General features: G+C 35.6%; 2 protein-coding genes across 5 annotated transcripts in view; both read left to right on the top strand.

Annotated features, from left to right (window-relative positions):
* MAGI2 (membrane associated guanylate kinase, WW and PDZ domain containing 2) overlaps positions 1–21,290 on the top strand; it is a 1,327,276-nt gene that overhangs the window by 80,495 nt on the left and 1,225,491 nt on the right. The gene's annotated exons all lie outside the window — the stretch shown is intronic.
* Positions 5,154–5,717, top strand: LOC133096162 (dihydrofolate reductase-like). Its single transcript, XM_061197646.1, has one exon. The coding sequence runs from the start codon at positions 5,154–5,156 to the stop codon at positions 5,715–5,717; it is 564 nt and encodes a 187-aa protein (XP_061053629.1).

The following is a 21,290-nucleotide window of genomic DNA, read 5'->3' as shown; positions in this document are numbered from 1 at the left end:
GAAGGGTTGATGCTTTATAGGGCAGGCAGTACTGAGCAGGGGAAAGCAGAATCAAAGAGCTGCTTAGGAAGATTTCTCTCACCACAGGTCTTAATAGAGAAGGGGAAAAAAAAGAACTCGTGGTAAAGTGTTATCATCTGAAATTGTATACTCTCAAAATGAACCTCAAATTGTGTACTCTGAAAGTGAAACCTCAAAAGTACACTGATTTTTCTGAGAGGTGAAATGTTCATAAGAAATTATGAGTATTTGCAAGGACAATTGAGGAGAAGTAAAACTACTTGTGTTAATAAGTGATTTCCTAATGAGAATAGAAATATAAGTAGGAAGTGCTTTGTGGGAAAGACCATAGGAAATGAAAATAAAATGATGGTTCTTACTTGCTAATTAGGACAGAATGGCACCTTCAGAAAAATCACAGTGGTTAGTATTACTGTTCTCTCCAGGAGGATGGACTCTTTTGTTCATCTCGTCCAACTGAGGAATTGTGTATTCTTCCTTTGAATTTGACTAATTAAATGTAAGAATAACTTTAAAAAGAGAAAAATGTAGAAATGGTTTACCAGGAGCACTCTAATAATGAAAATCATTGCCAAGTTATTTAGTAATATTCTTATATTTTTCAACACCTCTTCACGTTTGGCAATTTCCTATGCAACCTTGGAAGTAATGAGTAAGAATAATCTCCTTGGCTGGGAAGTAACTGATCCAAATTGAATGAAAATCTTGAACTCGGGCATATTTAAGATGCTCATTATGACCTCATATAAAAAAGCTGTTACTAGCATGTGAAATCTTCAGAATCAAGTAGTGATTGAACCTCAAAGGTTTATTTTTAAAGAAGACTCCTTCTTTTTCATAATTCTTAGGTTTTTTAGAATATATCCAGGAATGAAGCATTATGAAAATTTATCAATTCTTAAACTTAGCAAATTCAGTTAGTAACATTTTTTTATGCCTCAAGAGAACATCAAAATCCAGGCTTCAAGATCTGGACTCTTTTCTTCTAATGTGGATACATGTATGAATTTTCTAGGACTGCTGTAACAAAGTACCACAAACTTAGTGGTTTAAGAACAACATAAATTTATTGTCTCACAGTTCTAGAGGCTGAAAGTCTAAGATCAACGTGTTGGCAGAGTTGGTCCTTCTGAGGGCTGTGAGTGAGCATCTCCACCATGCCTCTTATGTACCTTCTGATGATTTGATGGCAGTCTTTGGCATTATTAGCTTATAGTAGCATCACCTTCATCTCTGTCTTCATCTTCACATGGCATTTTCCCTGTATATGTGTCATTGGTGTCTACATTTCCTCTTTTAATAAGGATACCAGTCATATTGGATTAGGGCACACCCTACTCAGTATAACCTAATCTTAACTAATTACATCTGTAATGACCCTATTTCCAAATAAGATAACTTTCTGAGGTACTGGAATTTAAGACTTCAACATGTGGATTCACCTTGTAACATAATTCAGTCCATAACAATATGTAAGTAAAAAATGGATGTGGACATTGTTGAGAGTCATCCTGTAGATCATCTACTCATTTGCGATCTTCTATCTCGTATAGTGAAACAGAGAAATTAAAGATTCAGAGGCACCTTTTATCAGAAGAGGGATGTTTTCTGTATGTACCCAAGGTCTCCCATTGGGAATCATCTCCTCGCTGGCTGCCCTAACGTCAACCCTTACCTCAGCCCCAGTTCTCTAGCATACTCTTTCCCTAAGTCACCTGGGAAAAATATCACTTTTATATTACCCTCTCCTCAGTGAATTTCAGTGGCTCCCTGCTAACTGCATAGTAAAGTCCAAGCTCTAAAATATTCCATTTAGAGTCTTCCACCCACCAAAGCATACCTGTCATTTTACTCCTCTCAGTTTTCACACGTACAAATCCAGTGTTCCAGCCAAACTCAACTTCTCATCATTTTCCGAGCAAACCAAAACATTTTAAAATTTCTGCACCTTTGTTTATTATGACTATTTTTGAAACCTCTTTCTTTCACTCATCCTGTAAGCCTGGCTGAAGTTGCACATCCTTCACGACACAGTCACTATGCACATGAGTTGTCTGCCTCTCATTCCTGTAGCACTCATGGTCTGTGAGTCATTTTGAACTAATTTTTGTTTGTATTGTTTTTTTTCCTTTACATATTTATGACTTATATGTCTTACCTCCCTACCTGGCTTGTAAACATCTTGGGGGCAACGATATTCTATTTTGTTATTCATAGAGTAATATAGGTTGTCAAACATTATTGACACAGTTAGGACCGATTTATTGTGCATTTTCTTACCAGTGAAGCACATAGTGGCTGTTTTATTGTTTCACTTTGATTTGTTGTGTGCACCTACAGTTAGTTGCTAAAATCCTAGTTCACAGAGTTCCACATTGTCTCATATAGAGTTGGGAGTCAAGGGGTTTGGATCCATCCTGTTGAACTAGTTCATTTAGTCCTCATAGCTTTAGTTACCTTATCTATAAAACAAGGAAATAATGCCAATTTAGTTCTAAAGTTACTCTCAGATCTAAAATTCTATAATTTAATACTTTATACATTATATCATTCAAATTGAAATCTCTATATAAAGCTAATCGGACACTGGAAGCTTTTATACAGATACATAGATTGATAGATTGATGAGCCTTGTATTGCTGGTTTAGTTCTTTTTTTCTGTCCATGCTGACTGACAGTTTAGTGATCCTCAATTATTTGTTTGATTTTATAATTCTGGCTATATTGAAAATAGTCTTGAAGTGACCTATTGAAAATAAAAAACAATTAAAAGGTAATTTGGAGGTAATTTCTGTGATGATATATAAGGAATTACTAACAGTCATTAGCCACAGAGAGCAGGGTTGGGGAAATGAGGGGAAGTGGACTTTTTCACTTTAATCAGATTTTAACAGTACATATTAACTTCACAATTAAAGAGAAGAAGAATTAGGCAGTTTGAAGGCCAGTGCTATTTTTTAGAGATGGAACATCAGGCTGGCAAAAACCAAGAATAAAAAAGTAAAAATGCCTCCTCCCTCCTTCTTAAGGGTTCTTAGAAGCAAGATGCCAGAACTAAAAGTGTCTGTGGAGTAAAACAATAGATTTGTTAGTGTCCTATCATATCATAACATTCAAAGTGTTTCTTCATGATCCTTAGTAAAGAGACTAGTGTTTTGAAATTGAAGGGAAAGTAAAACAAACAAGAAACCCAAGATTAGCAAAACAGTACGTGATACTTGGTACCTGAGTTGACTTAATTACCACAAGTAGATGAGCACCGAGTATGACTCTAGATTCCCTGGAAACTTAGACCAAAAAGAACTATCTTGGGCTCTATCCTTTTAAATGTGTGATATGAAAAAAGCACGTAGGTAAATCTATGGAAGAAAACTGTCCTTGTATTGACTGAGAGATAAAATCTATTTTCTTTTATAAGGGATATTAGGGCACAGAATAAATCATGTCTTTATCTACAGTTTTGTAATAGATACACTTTGTTTCAATGGGCGTTTCTTTTATCGAGGCTCTAGTAGTGCTGAGAGCATAATACTGCATCTTAACACAGGAGGGGTTTTCTTGCATAGAACAGAAAACAAGGCCCAGGACCTTTGCTTTCTGCTGATGTAACTTTTGAAGATGGAAGAATTAAAATTTCTGGCTCATTAATGTATCCATCAGATTGCCTTGCAACTTCCTTAAATATATCATTATGAGATGAGTAAGCCATGTGAGACTAGGAGAGGGAAGAACCTCTTAGTTAGGTATGCCCTCTGTGTGGAGTTCCCACTGGGAATCAGTCTCTATTGCAGTAGGAATGTATCAGAAAGGCAGAGGACATGTCCAGAAAGACTGGCTTCACTAATTAGGTAATAGAAGCAAGAGGGGCTGGACCTGAGGAGCAGAACTATGGTCCCCAGCACCAGGATAGCAAGTGTTTGGATGTAAGAAGTTATCCAGTTCTCTCTTCTGCAGCAAGATAATTCAGGGTTCCCAGCACCTTGCCAGTATATTGGGGAAGAAGTTAAGGCAGCCCTTGGAAGTTCACATCAGTTCTAGCTGTTGAAAATTCAACTGAACAGTGTAATCCATTAGAACTATAACCTGCTAGAAATTCAAGTTTTGGCCTTGAATACAAGGCTCCAGGTTTAATCATACCATCATATAAGGGAGTTCCCCATCCTGGTCCTCATTAACTAGCCTCTTCTGCCCACCACAGTATCCTTAGCCAGGAGTGATGATTTTAATGACTCATTGCCTTTCCGAGGTAGGGGTATTTCCATAAACAGGAACATGCTCACTTCCTTTTCTTTTTGTCGATGATGGCCTGATTACACCAGCTTCTGAAGGCCAATGTAGGAATTAAATACTTCTTCACTTGTGTTCTTCCATTATCTTGTCCAACAAATACTCAGTTCAAGAGATCTCACATCTTGCTTAAAAGTTACGGACTTTTTTTTTTTTTTAACATTCATGTTTCATTATTTCTACCAATGTCAGTGTACAGAATGAAGGAAACTGACATTTATTAATGTCTCGTCTCTTGCTCTATATTATTTCAGGCATTTCTTGGCTCAGTGCTTACAATGTAAGTGCCGTGTACCCAAATTTACCTTCATGTAACCCTAGACTTAAGGATCTTTCCACTAGAGTCCTGTGTTGTCAGATGCAGGCAAATTGTCAAGTTCACTAGATATGTCTGGTAAATAGTATTTATAATAGGTTTGAGTTAATATTGGTTCAGTAGGTTTTGATTTCCCAAGGATGACGCTATGCAAGAGCTCCCTTAATGTACAAAATAGACCTTAGGTAAATGGCCATCCCAGGGATTCAGGCTTGGATCAGAATTTCAGGTAAATGAATGGAGATACTGAGTTGTAATGCCTGGAAAGCAGTTCTGGACATTTACACACACACACACAAACACAAACACATCTCTACCTCCCCCCATCATACACACACTTAATAGGAAATTAGGCACACAAAGCCTTGTCTAGGAAAATTTAATCCTTTCAATAGCTAAATAATAAAAAAGGAACTGGCAGACGATTGGTACAAAAATATTACTAGGGAAAAAAAATTTCGCACCAAGCTGGCGGGTAATCCCCGTGTCGGTGTGACGTGCTAGCTTGGAAGTGTTTTCTGCCGCTGTCATGGTTCGTTCGCTAAACTGCATCATCGCTCTGTCCCAGAACATGGGCATCGGCAAGAATGGGGACCTGCCCTGGCCCCCGCTCAGGAATGAATACAGGTATTTCCAAAGAATGACCACAACCTCTTCAGTAGAAGGTAAACAGAATTTGGTGATTATGGGTAGGAAGACCTGCTTCTCCTTTCCAGAGAAGAATCGACCTTTAAAGAACAGAATTAATATAGTTCTCAGTAGAGAACTCAAGGAACCTCCACGGGGAGTGCATTTTCTTGCCAAAAGTCTGGATGATGCCTTAAAACTTACTGAGCAACCAGAATTAACAAATAAAGTGGACATGGTTTGGATAGTGGGAGGCAGTTCTGTTTACAAGGAAGCCAGGAACAAGCCAGGCCATCTTAGTCTATTTGTGACAAGGATCATGCAGGAATTTGAAGGTGACACAATTTTTCCAGAAATTTATTTGGAAAAATGTAAACTCCTCCCAGAATATCCAGGGGTTCCTTCTGATGTCCAGGAGGAGAAAGGCATTAAGTACAAATTTGAAGTATATGAAAAGAACAATTAATGTGAAAATGTTTTCTGATCTATTTCAAGCCTCCTCCTCCCCCCCAAAAAAAATTATGTATTTTTTCTTGTAGAGACTTTTGTTGACTTTAGATCTGTGTATAATTATTTCTAAACAAAGTACTTTTATTCCCCATCAATCTTAACTAGACGGTGTCAGATACCATTTGTGAAGCATTTCTTGCTGTAACTGCCTGAATGCCCATCAAGGGTCAAGAATAGGTTACCAGCACCTGCCTAGGATAGAATATCTACCAAGACAGCCCAAAGTGGGAGAGTCCCCTGGTAGCATGAGTTGAAACCAAAGCCTATAGAGCTAGGAGCTAGGCAGTTGGATCCACAGGTCAGAAATAGATTATAAACAGAAGAGCTAGCATTCAGTTATTAAAGTTAGATCAAAAGAGGGACTGTGAATTACCTTATATCACACTTCTGGAAAAAATTCTGTTCACTTAGACTGGGAGTCAATAAGTTGAAAGCTCCAGGATATTCCACAGGGATAGTAAAGAGGCAGGTACGAGACTACCTTTTCGGTGGTTAAAGGAGATGGTCTGAGACCTTAAAAAACTTTGTTTCTGATCTTCAGTGAGATCCCATGGGATGTTACAATGATAAAACAAGAATTCGCTGCTCTTTACAAAAAAGAATAATCTAATATCAAGCATGATGGCTAAAATTAAAAATTCAAAGAGGTAATAAATGGAGAATGAATACTGCTAGAAACCAAAATTAGTAAGTTAGAAACTAAACTTCACAAAATTAAAAAATGAAAATTAAAACATTTTATCCATCACATTAGCAAAGATTTAGATTAAGTATCCCCCCCCCAAAAAAATAGCATTTTTTGCCTTATAAATTGGTACAACTTTTTAGACTGTAAGTTAGCAATATCAATTAAAATTCAAAATATTCTGGGTTTGGACCCAGAACTTCCACTTCTAGAAATTAATCCTGAGCAAAGAAATGGACCCAAGAGTATTTGTTGCAACTTTTTTTTTTTCAAACTTGGAAACAGCCCAAATGTTGATTAATAAGAAATAACTAACCAATATGTCTATAAAACGTAACATCTGCAGCAGTTAAAAAGAATGAAGTACTGACAGAAAAATGCCAAAAATTGCTAAGTAAAAGAAGCAAATTGTTTATAATACTCAAAATGTTTAATAAATGTTCATGTGTGGGAAAAAGCAAAAAAAAAAAAAACACAAAAATATTACTAGGAAAAAATATAAAAGAGAGCAACAAATTTGTCAACAGATGAAGAGCACTTATTATAAAATATAATAATGAGAACATATATGAAAGTTGTTACCTGACATTTTATTACGCATTTAAAATTTTGATATGGTGGTTTCTAACACAGTGTTGAAGGAGAATAACAAAGTTGAGGGCCTGATGTTACCCAACTTCAAAAGCTACTATAAAGCTATAGTAATCAAGACAGTGTGGGATTGGCAAAAAAAAAAAAAAAAAAAAAAGACAAATAGATAAATGGAACAGAATAGAGAGCCCAGAAATAGACCTCCATAAATATTTTCAACTGATCTTTGACAAAAAAGCAAAGGCAGTACAATGTAGGAAAGATATCTCTTCAACAGATGGTGATAGAACAACCAGACATCTGTATGCAAAAAAATGAATCTGGTGTAGACATTACACTCTTCACAAGTATTAACTCAAAATGGATCACTGACCTAAATGTAAATACAAAACTATAAAACTCCTAGAAGATAAGACAGGAGAAAACCTAAATTACCTTGGGTATGATGATGCCTTTTTAGATACAACACCAAAGCACAATCTAGGAAAGAAATAATGGATAATTCAGACTTTATTAAAATTAAAAACTCCTCTATGAAATACAATATCAAGAGAATTAGAAGACAAGCCTCAGGATGGGAGAAAATATATGAAGAAGATACATCTGTAAAGGATTCTTACCCAAAATATACAAAGAACCCTCAAAACTGAACAGTAAGAAAATAAACAACCCTGTTTAATAATGGGCCAAAGATCTTAACGGAATCTCACTGAAGTAGATATACAGATGGCAAATAAGCATATGAAAAGATGCTCTACATCATATGTCATCAGGAAATACAAATTAAAATAACAATGAGATATCACTACATACCCATTAGAATAGTCAAATTCTGGAACACTACCACCAAATGCTGGTGGGGATGTGGAAAAACAGCAACTCTCATCCACTGCTCTGGGAATGAAAAATGGTGCAGCCTTATTGGAAGACAGTTTTTGGTTTTTCTCACAAAACTAAACATACTTTTACAGTTGGATCCAGCAATCCCACTCCTTCATATTTAGCCAAAGGAGTTGAAAACATGTTTGCAATAAAACTTGCACGTGGATGTTTATAGAAGGTTTATTCATAATTCCCCAAACATGGAAACAACCAAGATGTCCTTCAGTAGGTGAATGGCTAAATAAAGTGTGTTAAAGCCAGACAATGAAATATTATTCATTGCTAAAAAATGAGCTATAAAAGCATGAAAATACATGGAGGAACCTTAAATGCTTAAATGCATATAACTAAGTGAAGCCGATCTGAAAAGACTACATACTGTATGATTGCAACTCCATGACATTCTGGAAAAAGCAAAACTTTGTAGACTATAAAAATATCAGTGGTTGCCAGGGCTTAGGATGGAGGGAGGGATGAATAAGCAGAGCACAGAGGATTTTTCAGGCAATGAAAATATTCTGTAAAATATTATACTGATAGATACATGTCATTGTACCTTTGTCCAAACACATGTAAAGTACAACACTAAGAGTGAACTCTGAGGTGAACTATGAACTTTGGGTGATTATGATATGTCAGTGTAGATTCATCCCTGCTAAAAAAATGTATGAGTCTGGTGAGTGATATTGATAATGGAAGAGCCTATGCATGTGTGGGAGCTCGGGGTATATGGAAATTCCTGTACCTTCCTTTCGATATTGTTGTAAAACTAAAAATTCTCTAAAAATTGTCTTTAATTTTTTTAAAAAAGAAAGTTCTTCTGTGAACAAAGACCATGAATAACAAATACAAGAGAAAACAAGGCAGTGGGAGGAAATGGAGTGTCAATTGGCAGGTTTTAGTAAAATAGAAGAACAAATCAAAATCATCACAGAAATATAAAAGAATTGAAAGGAGCAGTCACGAGAATAGACACTGGAGAAAACAGCAAGGGTACTGAGGATATAAGTGAGGAGATGCAAAAAAGTAAAATAAAAATGGAAAGTTGAAAAGGACTAAGGAGAAAATGATAGATATATAAACCAGGCAGAGAAGACCCTATATATGGATAATTGGAGTCCCTCAAGGAGAACACCAAAAACAATGGAACAGGATAAATATTTGAAAACATAACTTGAGAAAAAAAGTTGTGAAAAGGATAGAATACCTGATCCTATTTGTTGAAAGGACATATCATGTACCAGTGAAAATTGACCCAAATCAGTTAACACTGAGACATATTCGTCTGATATGTACCCAAGACATATGTCCTCAAGACATATCATAGTAAATTTATTAGCCTTTAATGATACAGTTTTCAAATAGCCATGTAAAATGATCACAATACTTACAAGAGGGAAAAAGTCAGACTGTCCTTAGATTTCTCCTCTGTGACACTGAACACTGGAAGTCAGTGGACCAAAACCTCTGGGATACTTGAGGAAAGAAAGTATAAATCAAGGATTTCATGTCCACCCAAGATTTTTATTAAGTATACAAACAATATTAAATATGGCACAACTCTAGAAATACTGTTCACCTACCAGAGGCTGAGCTTCAGCCAATCAAGGGATAATAGAGAAAAATTTAGCAAAATGACTAGTGATAAGCACTGTATATGATTAACAGAAATAAGACTAAACCAAATATGTGGATCAGATGACAAATCAGAACATAAACTGTATATGCCTTGACAATTTAGAAATATACAAATAAAAATTGGGAGAGTAAGGGAGACAGTATTTTGGCACTTTCTTACAAAACTAAACATGCCGCTACCATATGTAGAATACCACAGGTACAGTATTCACTGAATACCTCGTCTGTAATAGTGTGGAGTCAAAGGGTATTGTATAAAGTTGAAAAATCAAGCAATAGAATTCTAACTTCGTATTGTTATATAACTTAACAGTGTAAAGATGGCAATAAACCATCTTTACAATAAAACAGTAAAAAAAGATTGTTTTAAAACACACACAATTTCTAAATAGCTGAAATTAGAAATGCTGAACAATTTGTAATGACAACACTGATTTTTAAAAATTGTGCATTAAAAATTGAGTAATCCTTTAAACAAAATAATGAGGTAAACATAATGTTTCTCTTGAAAAGATACTCAAGATAATTTATGCCAAAACATAACCATAAAATATTACTGCACTTCTCTGTACTTAACTTTTGAGAAAATTTAGTATACTGCATGGAATCATGGATAAGTTGAAGGCTATAAACCTAAAGAAAAGAATAAGTAGTACAAATAGACTTTTGGTAGCCCATACACACTTTTGTGGTTGTTGAATTAGAGTGTCTTTTGCTTGACTTTGAATGCTTCTGAAAAGTAAAGGATGTACTGTCCCTTACCAAGAAGTGGGTGTACCTGCATGGGTTGATGGAGAAGTCCTGTCTCTCAAGGAGCAACTCCAAGGCTCTCCTTTCACTTAATTTGGTTTGCAGGAGAACTCGGGGCTCTTTGATCTCAAGGGAGCAAAAATGTATTACAGAGTGTAACATGGTATACAATATATTTTGGGGGTCCCAAACACTTGTGAGAATCTGATTAAAGTGATAGGATCTTTCTCCAGGAAATGCACATGTGACATTTTGCCTATAACTGCATGGGGCCCCTGAAGCTCATCCAAAGAGACCCTCTTGGTTTATAGTCCCCAGCTTAAAGACCCTGATTTAAAAAGTTCGTTGAACTTAGGTCAGAATCTCTACTGTTGATCTGGCTGGTCAGAACCACAGTCTTATTCTTACTAAAATGAAACATTCCAGTACTACAGCAGTAGTTTGCCAAGGGGAATAATTAATCATTATGAATACAAAAGGGTCTTTTTTTCTATTGTAAAATGACTAACATTGGAGAACATTTACCACATGTCAAACCTACTGGTAGACACTATCACAAAGGGAAGTTTCCTGGTCATTGCAGCTCAGTCATCACTTGTCCTAAAAATAGGTAGAAAGATGTTCCTGGTCACTAGCTTCACTCTCTTGCATATAGCTCAGCACGGTAGTGATGATGAAGTGAGCATATCCGGGATGTCTGACTAGTAGGCAGACACCACACCACAATTAAGGATTCAGTCACCCCTGTGGCAGCTAGGCAGGACTGAGTCCTGTATTGCATCCTTAGCCAGAGATTAGAATATGCTTTGAGAATGAGCATTGTCCGACATAGTTTTCTCTGTGGATATTGTGGTTCAGTTTGGAGAACAGAGAGTACTTCTGCCCAGCAGATTTTCACTGTTGTGCTTTTTTGAGAGGTGATGTAATAGGTACCCAAGGTAAACATAGGTCAAGGTTTACAGATTAAAGTCATCCCTTTAATTGTATCAAGAAAGACAGATAATCTTGATCTCAGATTTGAACCAACTCCTCAGATTACTTCATTCAAATCTGGGTGCATCTCTTTCTGTACTGTTGACTTACACTGTAGCTCCTCTTTGCGATTTTCTTTATCGTCATCTGAAGTGAAACCCTGGACATGTATAGGAGCATGCTCAAAATATTAAACTTGCTACTTGGCCCCCTGCAGGGCCAATGCAGCAGAGACTCATATGCTCCAATTTGTTTTTGCACTTCTATAGAATTCACAATGAATTTCACACATCTTTCAAGATATAAACATCACTTGAAAATTTTGTAAATTTAAAGACTCAGTGAACTAAGTGGATTTTGGGTATTTGTCTAATAAAGGTTTTAAGTACTAGGGAAAATAAATAGAGAATAATGTTCCTAGTTACCAAAATCCTCAGTAGATTTCAGTTAATTTTTTTCTTTGTTTGTAACTTAATAACTGAAGAAATGTTACCTTATTTTAAATTAGCATTTTGTGCAATTTTCATTTGAAATATATTTATGTATTATATAATTCTGGGCTTTGAAATTTGTCAAATAGATTTACTCATCTTTTGTCCATTAAGGATGTAGTAGTATCCTTAAGATAATACAGTTACCTAAGTATATATTTTGGGTTTTCTTTTATCTATTTTCTATATTTTTTACTCTTTTTCTTACATTAAGTTTTTTTGTTTGTTGTACCAAAGTTTTTGCAATTTTATATTATCACATATTTCTGCCTTCCCTTTGTAATTTCTTCCATTGCTTCAATGTTTATACTGTACATTTTCCAATTTTTTTTCTTCTTGACCTTGAGAGTTCTCTAGCTTTATCCAAACTATCAGTGATACAACAGCAGGAATTTTTTTTCTTTTCTGTGCATAAACCATGGTTACTGATATTCACTCAAGCACGGTGCAAAGAATTGAAATGCAGTTTGAAAGCACAGCCTAAAAACTCTGCTCTGATAAAAGTAAACTCTGCTAAAGTCATTGTAGCTCTTTCCATTTGGTTAAGAGAGTGATTCATGTTGTTAATTTTGTAAGGTCTTCAGAATAATGTGCATGCATTAGAGGGGAACTTCCCCAAAACTGAAAATGACCTTCACAATGTACATTTATATTTATGTTGTTCTTTTGCAAAGATGATTCATCAGTTCATAGATCAGTAATGTAAACCAAGAAACAAATCACTTATGCTTGAGAAATTTCAACGTGAATGTTAAAATAGACTTTTTCTTACTATTTTAAAATCACTTATTTCTGACCACATTTGAATGTTATTAAAACAGCCCCTGAAACTTATTTGTAATTATACATGTTGTACCTGTATAATTGAATTGTACTTTCAAGAACAATCTGATAAAGATGGATAGGGTACTAGAATTTAATCACTCTTGAGGCCAAACTGTGTCATCATTACAGTTTCCCAGTTACAGGTCTTTGATAGGAAGCATCATGTGGTTGGCATTTTAAAATCTCCTATGTCGAAGATTTTCAACTAAGTTCTCTGACAAAGATTTTCAACTAAGCTCTCTGAAATTTCAAGAGTAACATGGCTGGAGGCAGAGATTGTAATGCAATAATACTGTTTCCAACAGGATACCATAGTTCCTTAAAAGAGAAATCCTACTTCCTGGGCTTACACAGGTGTGCTTTAATAGAGAGTCACTTGACAGTCTGACTCAGAGGAATATTCACATTGTTTAACGACTGACACAAGTGCACAACCAAGGCCTCCTGCAGTACCAGATGTTACTTTGTGGTGACTGAATTGTGGAGAGATCAAGAGAAGGACTGAGATCGCTTGGGGCAGTGTCTATTATCACCTGGTATGGAACTATCTCAATATTTATCAGTTTAGCTGTACCTGGGCACACAGGTGAATATACTCACCTTGGTCTAACATAGTTAGACCTCAGTGTTTATCATGACACAGAGTCAGCAACAGTAACTCTCTGTTTTATCATGCTACTCTTACACTGGGACAAAACCTAAAAACAGTGCATCTGAAGAACTGAAGTCAGGAGAAGGAAATTTTCCAGTCTTTGATGCAAGTCTCTAGAATAAAAGTGGTGGGGAAAAATTAATTGACGGGAACATTTACCATACCCTTTATTGGCTCACCCCTGAGGTCTCCCTACCCAGGTCACACGTTGTGGTTCATACTGTGAACTGAGAATTGAAGATCATCTATTCCTACTCCACTCCTGTCAGTCTTTGGAGGCATCCTGAGATTTATTTCCAACAAAACCATTAAATTTTCTGCTGTGTGATCTACCAACAAATTCCTGTCCATGCAACACATTGTTGTGTAAGAGCCATACCTTGTAGAATGGAATGTAAAGAGCTGTGACATCAGGAAATGTCTCAAATTTTAAATTAACTCACTCTAAACTTCCTTATTTGTGGAGTACTTTTCTTAGAAATCTTCAATCCCCGGCTGAGATAGGTAAATGGAGCTCAAAACTGGCCAAAGAGTCAGGTAGCTAATTTTAGAGAGTAGCTTTCATTTTGAGAACAATGTTTTCATTTTGTTTTTGTGATTAGGTGATTAAGTTAAAGAAATGTCTCAAAAATTCTTGTGGATCAGAAAGTCAGGGGAGAAAAACTATCCTGTAAAAATATTGTAATTTTATACTCTTTCTTTTAATTTTTCTTTTTTCTGATTCTCCTTTAAATTACACCCCAATACCTGGGGTTGTTTTTCTCATTCAAGCAACAGAGGTACTATGATTTTCCCATTAAGAAACTAGCTAAAGACATATAAGTTTCAAGAAAGACATTAAAATTCTCCTCTCTTCTTAAATTTTCATGACAATTTATTTCAAACCCTAATCTTATATTTTTCCATTTTATTTTGATTTTTATATATTTTCCTAGATATCTTACGGAATTTATTGAACACCTCGGTATACCATAACAATGAGCTAAATGCTCAAGGAGATACAAAAGAAGTACATAATGCCAACTTTGATGTCAATTAGTGAAACATTTGACAACAATAAAAATTGCATTTGAAAGCATTATTCTATGTAAGAAATTGTGAGAGACGATATATGAATAAGTTCTAAATTTAACATAATTAAAATTTAAAATGAGATTTTTCAGCCTGTTGGGAACTGAAATGACCATTTTTCTATTATGTGATTCTTAACCATGTCCACTGACATTTATCAGTATATAAGTATTGTGCTAGACACTTAGATATACATTTTCTTATGCAATATTCACACTCCACTGAGGTTGGTAATATTAGCTCTGTTTTATGGATAAGGCAATGAAGCACTAAAGTTACATAAGAAGTAAGTGGCAGAACCAGAAGGTGAATTCAGGTCTCCTAACTTTAAGTCCTTTCTTCTGTCCAGTGTCATAGCTGACTCTCGAAAGTGTTCACTAGATTATATATGGATGAAATGGATGATAGATGAGTAATTGGATAGCGAATCTATTTCATTGTTTACTCATAGTATATTATCATAAAATTAAAAAAAAATAGTGGATTACTTTAAAATTCTTAGATGATCATATTGACTTGCTGTTATTTTTTTAAGCCAATTATTTTCTTCTGCTTGAGCTGAAAGTGTTATTATTATTTTAAATTAATTGATGTTGGTATATTTTAACTTTATTGTCTTTTGTATTTTTATATAATGTGAAAATGTTTTGAAAATGACTCTGGTTATGAAATTAATTAAACATCCAACAAAATCACCTTTATGCCTACATCAATAATTTAAATGGATTTGAGTATCATGTTTTAAGACTCTTGTTTATTAACTCAGGGAAATAATATACATTATTTAATAATCTGTGCATATATTACATGATTCCCAAGTGCACTTTCCCTTGTTTAAAAAGATTTATATTTAAAATGGAAAACATTTCAGTGGTCCTAAATTCTACTTGCGACCTTAGTTTTTCAAAAAGGAGAAAAGACACTCCCATTTGTAAGAATAAAAGGACTTTTCTTAATTTCCATAAAGTTAAGAAAACAGAATTCCTATCACAGATTCAGTTTTTATGATTTGGAAAGGCTCAGTGAATGAGTTACCTTCTGACACCAAGTTCTTAAGACTACCCTTGAAAGTCCCACAGTGTAACTAAGCTTACTCAAAATGATTTTTATTAAGTGGTGCCTCCTGAACATCGAATAGGGGTGGCAATTATGGGGAACTTGGAAATATTGGTATATTCCTAATAGCAGTAGTGAACTGCTGAGAAGTGGAGTGAAATTATAATTGTAAAAGTATTTTAAACTTTTAAAATTAGGTTTTTTGAGGAAGAGATACTGAAGCTTGGAAGGCTACAAGGATCCAAAAGTATGCATATAAAACAAATAAACAAAACAAATATTCTTAATAGAGTAGTTTCATAGATATAGACTTTATGAGACACCAACCTGATTAATATGGAACTGTAGAAAAATACAGGGCAATAATGCAGCTTATTTTATGACCTAAATGTGGTTTAGAAGTCAAGCTATATAAGCCTCCAAAGGAAAGCCCGTTGGGTCTGTGCAGACGATTGATAAGAATTCAGTTTGTCTGAAAGAAGTAAAACGGGCAGAGAAGTGTACCTGTACATCAAGACGATATATTACCTACATGGAAATCTATGGGCTGGGAAGCCATGTGTAGTATAATGTATCATTAATATAAAAGAAGAAAGGAATGGAATATTGCCTGGTCAAGTGAAGGGTGTTGATAACTGTTAATGAACACAGGTATCAGTAAGATGTAATCCAGAATAGGGATGGAAAGGGTCATCTAATCAGGTATGCATTAATATTTTCTTTTACATCTTTATTGGAGTATAATCGCTTTACAATGTTAGTTTCTGCTGTACAACACAGTGAATCAGTTATATGTATACATATATCCCCATATCCCGTCCCTCTTGAGCCTGCCTCCCACCCTCCCTATCCTACCCCTCTAGGTCATCACAAGGCATCGAGCTGATCTCCCTGTGCTATGCAGTAGCCATCCATTTTACATTTGGTAGTGAACATATGTCAGTGCTACTCTCTCACTTCATCCCAGCTTCCCCTTTCCACCCTGTGTCCTCAAATCCATTCTCTACGTCTGCATCTTTATTCCTGCCCTGCCACTAGGTTCATCAGTACCGTTTTTTTAGATTCCATATATATGCGTTAACATACAGTATTTGTTTTTCTCTTGCTGACTTACTTCACTCTGTATGACAGACTCTATGTTCATCCACTTCATTACAAATAACTGAATTTCATTCCTTTTTAGGGCTGAGTAATATGCCATTCTATATATGTGCCACATTTTCTTTATCCATTCATCTGTCGATGGACATTTAGGATGTTTCCATGTCCTGGCTATTGTAAATAGTGCTGCAATGAACATTGTGGTACATGTCTCTTTTTTTTTTTTTTAACATCTTTATTGGAGTATAATTGCTTTACAATGCTGTGTTAGTGTCTTCTATATAACAAAGTGAATCAGCTATACATATACATATATCCCCATATCCGCTTCCTCTTACATCTCCCTCCCACCCTCCCTATCCCACCCCTCTAGGTGGTCACACAGCACCGAGCTAATCTCCCTGTGTGATGTAGCTGCTTCCCACTAGCTATCTATTTTACATTTGGTAGTGTATATATGTCAGTGCTACTCTTTCACTTTGTCCCAGCTTACCCTTCCCCCTCCCCGTGTCCTCAAGTCAATTCTCTATGTCTGCTTTATTCCTGTCCTGCCCCTAGGTACGTCAGAACCATTTTTTTTTTAGATTACATATATATGTGTTAGCATACGGTATTTGTTTTTCCCCTTCTGACTTACTTCACTCTGTATGACAGACTCTAGGTCCATCCACCTAACTGCAAATGACTCAATTTCGTTTCTTTTTATGGCTGAGTAATATTCCATTGTATATATGTGCCACATCTTCTTTATCCATTCATCTGTTGATGGACACTTAGGTTGCTTCCATGTTCTGGCTATTGTAAATAGTGCTGCAGTGAACACTGTGGAACATGACTCTTTTTGAATTATGGTTTTCTCAGGGTATATGCCCAGCAGTGGGATTGCTGGGTCATATTGTAGTTCTATTTTTAGTTTTTAAAGGAACTTCCATACTGTTCTCCATAGTGGCTGTATCAGTTTACATTCCCAGCAACAATGCAGGAGGGTTCCCTTTTCTCCACACCCTCTCCAGCATTTACTGTTAGTAGATTTTTTGATGATGGCCATTCTGACTGGTGTGAGGTGATACCTCACTGTGGTTTTGATTTGCATTTCTCTAATGATTAGTGATGTTGAGCATCCTTTCATGTGTTTGTTGGCAATCTGTGTGTCTTTTTTGGAGAAATGTCTATTTAGGTCTTCTGCCCATTTTTGGATTGTGTTCTTTGTTTTTTATTAATGTTGAGTTGCATGAGTTGCTTGTATATTTTGGAGATTAATCCTTTGTCAGTTGCTTCATTTGCAAATATTTTCTCCCATTCTGAGGGTTGTCTTTTTGTCTTATTTATGGTTTCCTTTGCTGTGCAAAAGCTTTTAGGTTTCATTAGGTCCCATTTGTTTATTTTTGATTTTATTTCCATTAATCTAGGAGGTGGTCAAAAAGGATCTTGCTGTGATTTATGTCATAGAGTGTTCTGCCTGTGTTTTCCTCAAAGAGTTTTATAGTGTCTGGTCTTACATTTAGGTCTTTATTCCATTTTGAGTTTATGTTTGCGTATGGTGTTAGGAAGTGTTCTAATTTCATTCTTTTACATGTAGCTGTACAGTTTTCCCATCACCAATTATTGAAAAGGCTGTCTTTTCGCCATTGTATATTCTTGCCTCCTTTATCAAAGAGAAGGTGACCATATGTGCGTGAGTTTATCTTTGGGCTTTCTATCCTGTTCCATTGCTCTATATTTCTGTTTTTGTGCCAGTACCATACTGTTTTGATTACTGTAGCTTTGTAGTATACTCTGAAGACAGGACGCCTGATTCTTCCAGCTCCGTTTTTCTTTCTCAGGAGTGCTTTCACTATTTGGGGGTCTTTTGTGTTTCCATACAAATTGTGAAATATTTTGTTCTAGTTCTGTGAAAAATGCCATTGGTAGTTTGATAGGGATTGCACTGAATCTGTAGATTGCTTTGGGTAGTATAGTCATTTTCACAATGTTGATTCTTCCAATCCAGAAACATAGTATATCTCTCTATCTGTTTGTATCGTCTTTGATTTCTTTCATCAGTGTATTATAGTTTTCTGCATACAAGTCTTTTGTCTCCTTAGGTAGGTTTATTCCTAGGTATTTTATTCTTTTTGTTGCAATGGTAAATTGGAGTGTTTCCTTAATTTCTCTTTCTGATTTTTTGTTGTTACTGTATAGGAATGCAAGAGATTTCCGTGCGTTAATTTTGTATCCTGCTACTTTACCAAATTCATTGATTAACTCTAGTAGCTTTCTGGTGGCATATTTAGGATTTTCTATGTAGTATTATGTCATCTACAGTGACAGTTTTACTTCTTCATTTACAATTTTGATTCCTTTTGTTTCTTTTTCTCACTGATTGCCATGGCTAAAACTTCCAAAACTATGTTGAATAATAGTGGTGAGAGTGGGCCCCCGTGTCTTGTTCCTGATCTTAGAGGAAATGGTTTCAGTTTTTCACCATTGAGGATGATGTTGGCTGTGGGTTTGTTGTATATGGCTTTTATATACTGAGGTAGCTTCCCTCTCTGCCCACTTTCTGGAGAGTTTTTATCATTAATGGGTGTTGAATTTTGTCAAAAGCTTTTTGTCCATCTATTGAGATTATCATATGATTTTTATCCTTCACTTTGTTAATATGGTGTATCACATTGATCGAATTGTGTATATTGAAGAATCCTTGCATCCCTGGGATAAACCCCACTTGATCATGGTGTATGATCATTTAAATGTGCTGTTGGATTCTGTTTGCTAGTATTTTGTTGAGGATTTTTGCATCTATCTTCATCAGTGATATTGGCCTGTAATTTTCTTTTTTGAGACATCTTTGTCTGGTTTTGGTATCAGGGTGATGGTGCCCTCGTAGAGTGAGTTTGGGAGTGTTCCTCTCTCTGCTATATTTTGGAAGAGTTTTAGAAGGATAGATGTTAGCTCTTCTCTAAATGTTTGATAGACTTCACCTGTGAAGCCGTCTGGCCCTGGGCTTTTGTTTGTTGGAAGATTTTAATCACAGTTTCAATTTCAGTGCTTGTGATTGCTCTGTTCATATTTTCTGTTTCATCCTTGTTCAGTCTTGGAAGGTTGTACTTTTCTAAGAATTTTTCCATTTCTTTCCGGTAGTCCATTCTATTGGCATATAGTTGCTTGTAGTAGTCTCTTATGATCCTTTGTATTTCTGCAGTGTCAGTTGTTACTTCTCATTTTTCATTTCTTATTCTGTTGACGTGAGTCTTCTCCCCTATTGCCTGATGAGTCTGGCTAATGGTTTATCAATTTTGTTTATCTTCTCAAAGAACCAGCTTTTAGTTTTATTGATGTTTGCTATTGTTTCCTTCATTTCTTTTTCATTTATTTCTGATCTGATCTTTATGATTTCTTTCCTTCTGCTAACTTTGGGGTTTTGTTGTTGTTGTTGTTCCTCTTTCTTTAATTGCTTTAGGTGTAAGGTTAGGTTGTTGATTTGAGATTTTTCTTGTTTCTTGAGGTAGGATTGTACTGTTATAAACTTCTCTCTTAGAACTGCTTTTGCTGCATCCCATTGGTTTTGGGTCATAGTGTTTTCATTGTCATTTGTTTCTAGGTATTTTTAAATTTCCTCTTTGATTTCTTCAGTCATCTCTTAGTTGTTTAGTAGTGCTTTGTTTAGCCTCCATGTGTTTGTATTTTTTACAGTTTTTTTCCTGTAATTGATACCTAGTCTCATAGCATAGTGGTCAGAAAAGATACTTGATGTGATTTCAATTTTCTTAACTTTACCAAGGCTTGATTTGTGACCCTAAGATGTGATCTCTCCTGGAGAATGTTCCGTGTGCACATGAGAAGAAAGTGTATTCTGTAGTTTTTGATTGGAATGTCCTATAAATATCAATTAAGTCCATCTTATTTAGTGTATCATTTAAAGCTTGTGTTTCCTTAGTTATTTTCACTTTGGTTGATCTGTCCATTGGTGAAAGTGAGGTTTAAAGTCCCCTACTATGATTGTGTTACTGTCGATTTCCCCTTTTATGGCTGTTAGCATTTGTCTTATGTACTGAGGTGCTCCTGTGTTGGGTGCATGAATATTTACAATTGTTATATCTTCTTCTTGGATCGATCCCTTGACCATTATGTAGTGTCCTTCTTTGTCTCTTGTAATAGACTTTATTTTAAAGTCTATTTTGTCTGATATGAGAATTGCTACTCCAGCTTTCTTTTGATTTCCATTTGCATGGCATATCTTTTTCAATCCCCTCACTTTCAGTCTGTATGTGTCCCTAGGTCTGAAGTGGGTCTCTTGTCGACAGCATATATATTGGTCTTGTTTTTGTATCCATTCAGCCAGTTTGTGTTTTTTGGTTGAAGCATTTAATCCATTCACATTTAAGGTAATTATTGATATGTATGTTCCTATTAACATTTTCTTAATTGTTTTGTGTTTGTTTTTGTAAGTCTTTTCCTTCTCTTGTGTTTCCTGCCTAGCGAAGTTCCTTTAGCAATTCTTGTACAGCTGGTTTGGTGGTGCTGAATTCTCTTAGCTTTTTTTGTCTGTAAAGCTTTTGATTTCTCCATCGAATCTGAATGAGATCTTTGCTGGGTAGAGTAATCTTGCTTGTAGGTGTTTCCCTTTCATCAATTTAAATATATCCTGCCACTCCCTTCTGGCTTGCAGAGTTTCTGCTGAAAGATCAGGTGTTGACCTTATGGGGACTCCCTCGTATGTTATTTGTTGCTTTTCCCTTGCTGCTTTTAATATTTTTTCTTTGTGTTTAATTGTTGTTAGTTTGATCAATATGTGTGTTGGCGTGTTTCTCCTTGGGTTTTTCCTGAATGGGA

The sequence above is a fragment of the Eubalaena glacialis genome, chromosome 8 (genome assembly GCF_028564815.1).
Source record: "Eubalaena glacialis isolate mEubGla1 chromosome 8, mEubGla1.1.hap2.+ XY, whole genome shotgun sequence".
Lineage (NCBI taxonomy): Eukaryota > Metazoa > Chordata > Mammalia > Artiodactyla > Balaenidae > Eubalaena > Eubalaena glacialis.
This window is presented reverse-complemented; position numbering and strand designations above follow the sequence as displayed.

Coding starts and splice junctions, on each gene's coding strand:
- LOC133096162 (XM_061197646.1), top strand. CDS start 5,154: ATGGTTCGTTCGCTAAACTGCATCATCGCTCTGTCCCAGAACATGGGC.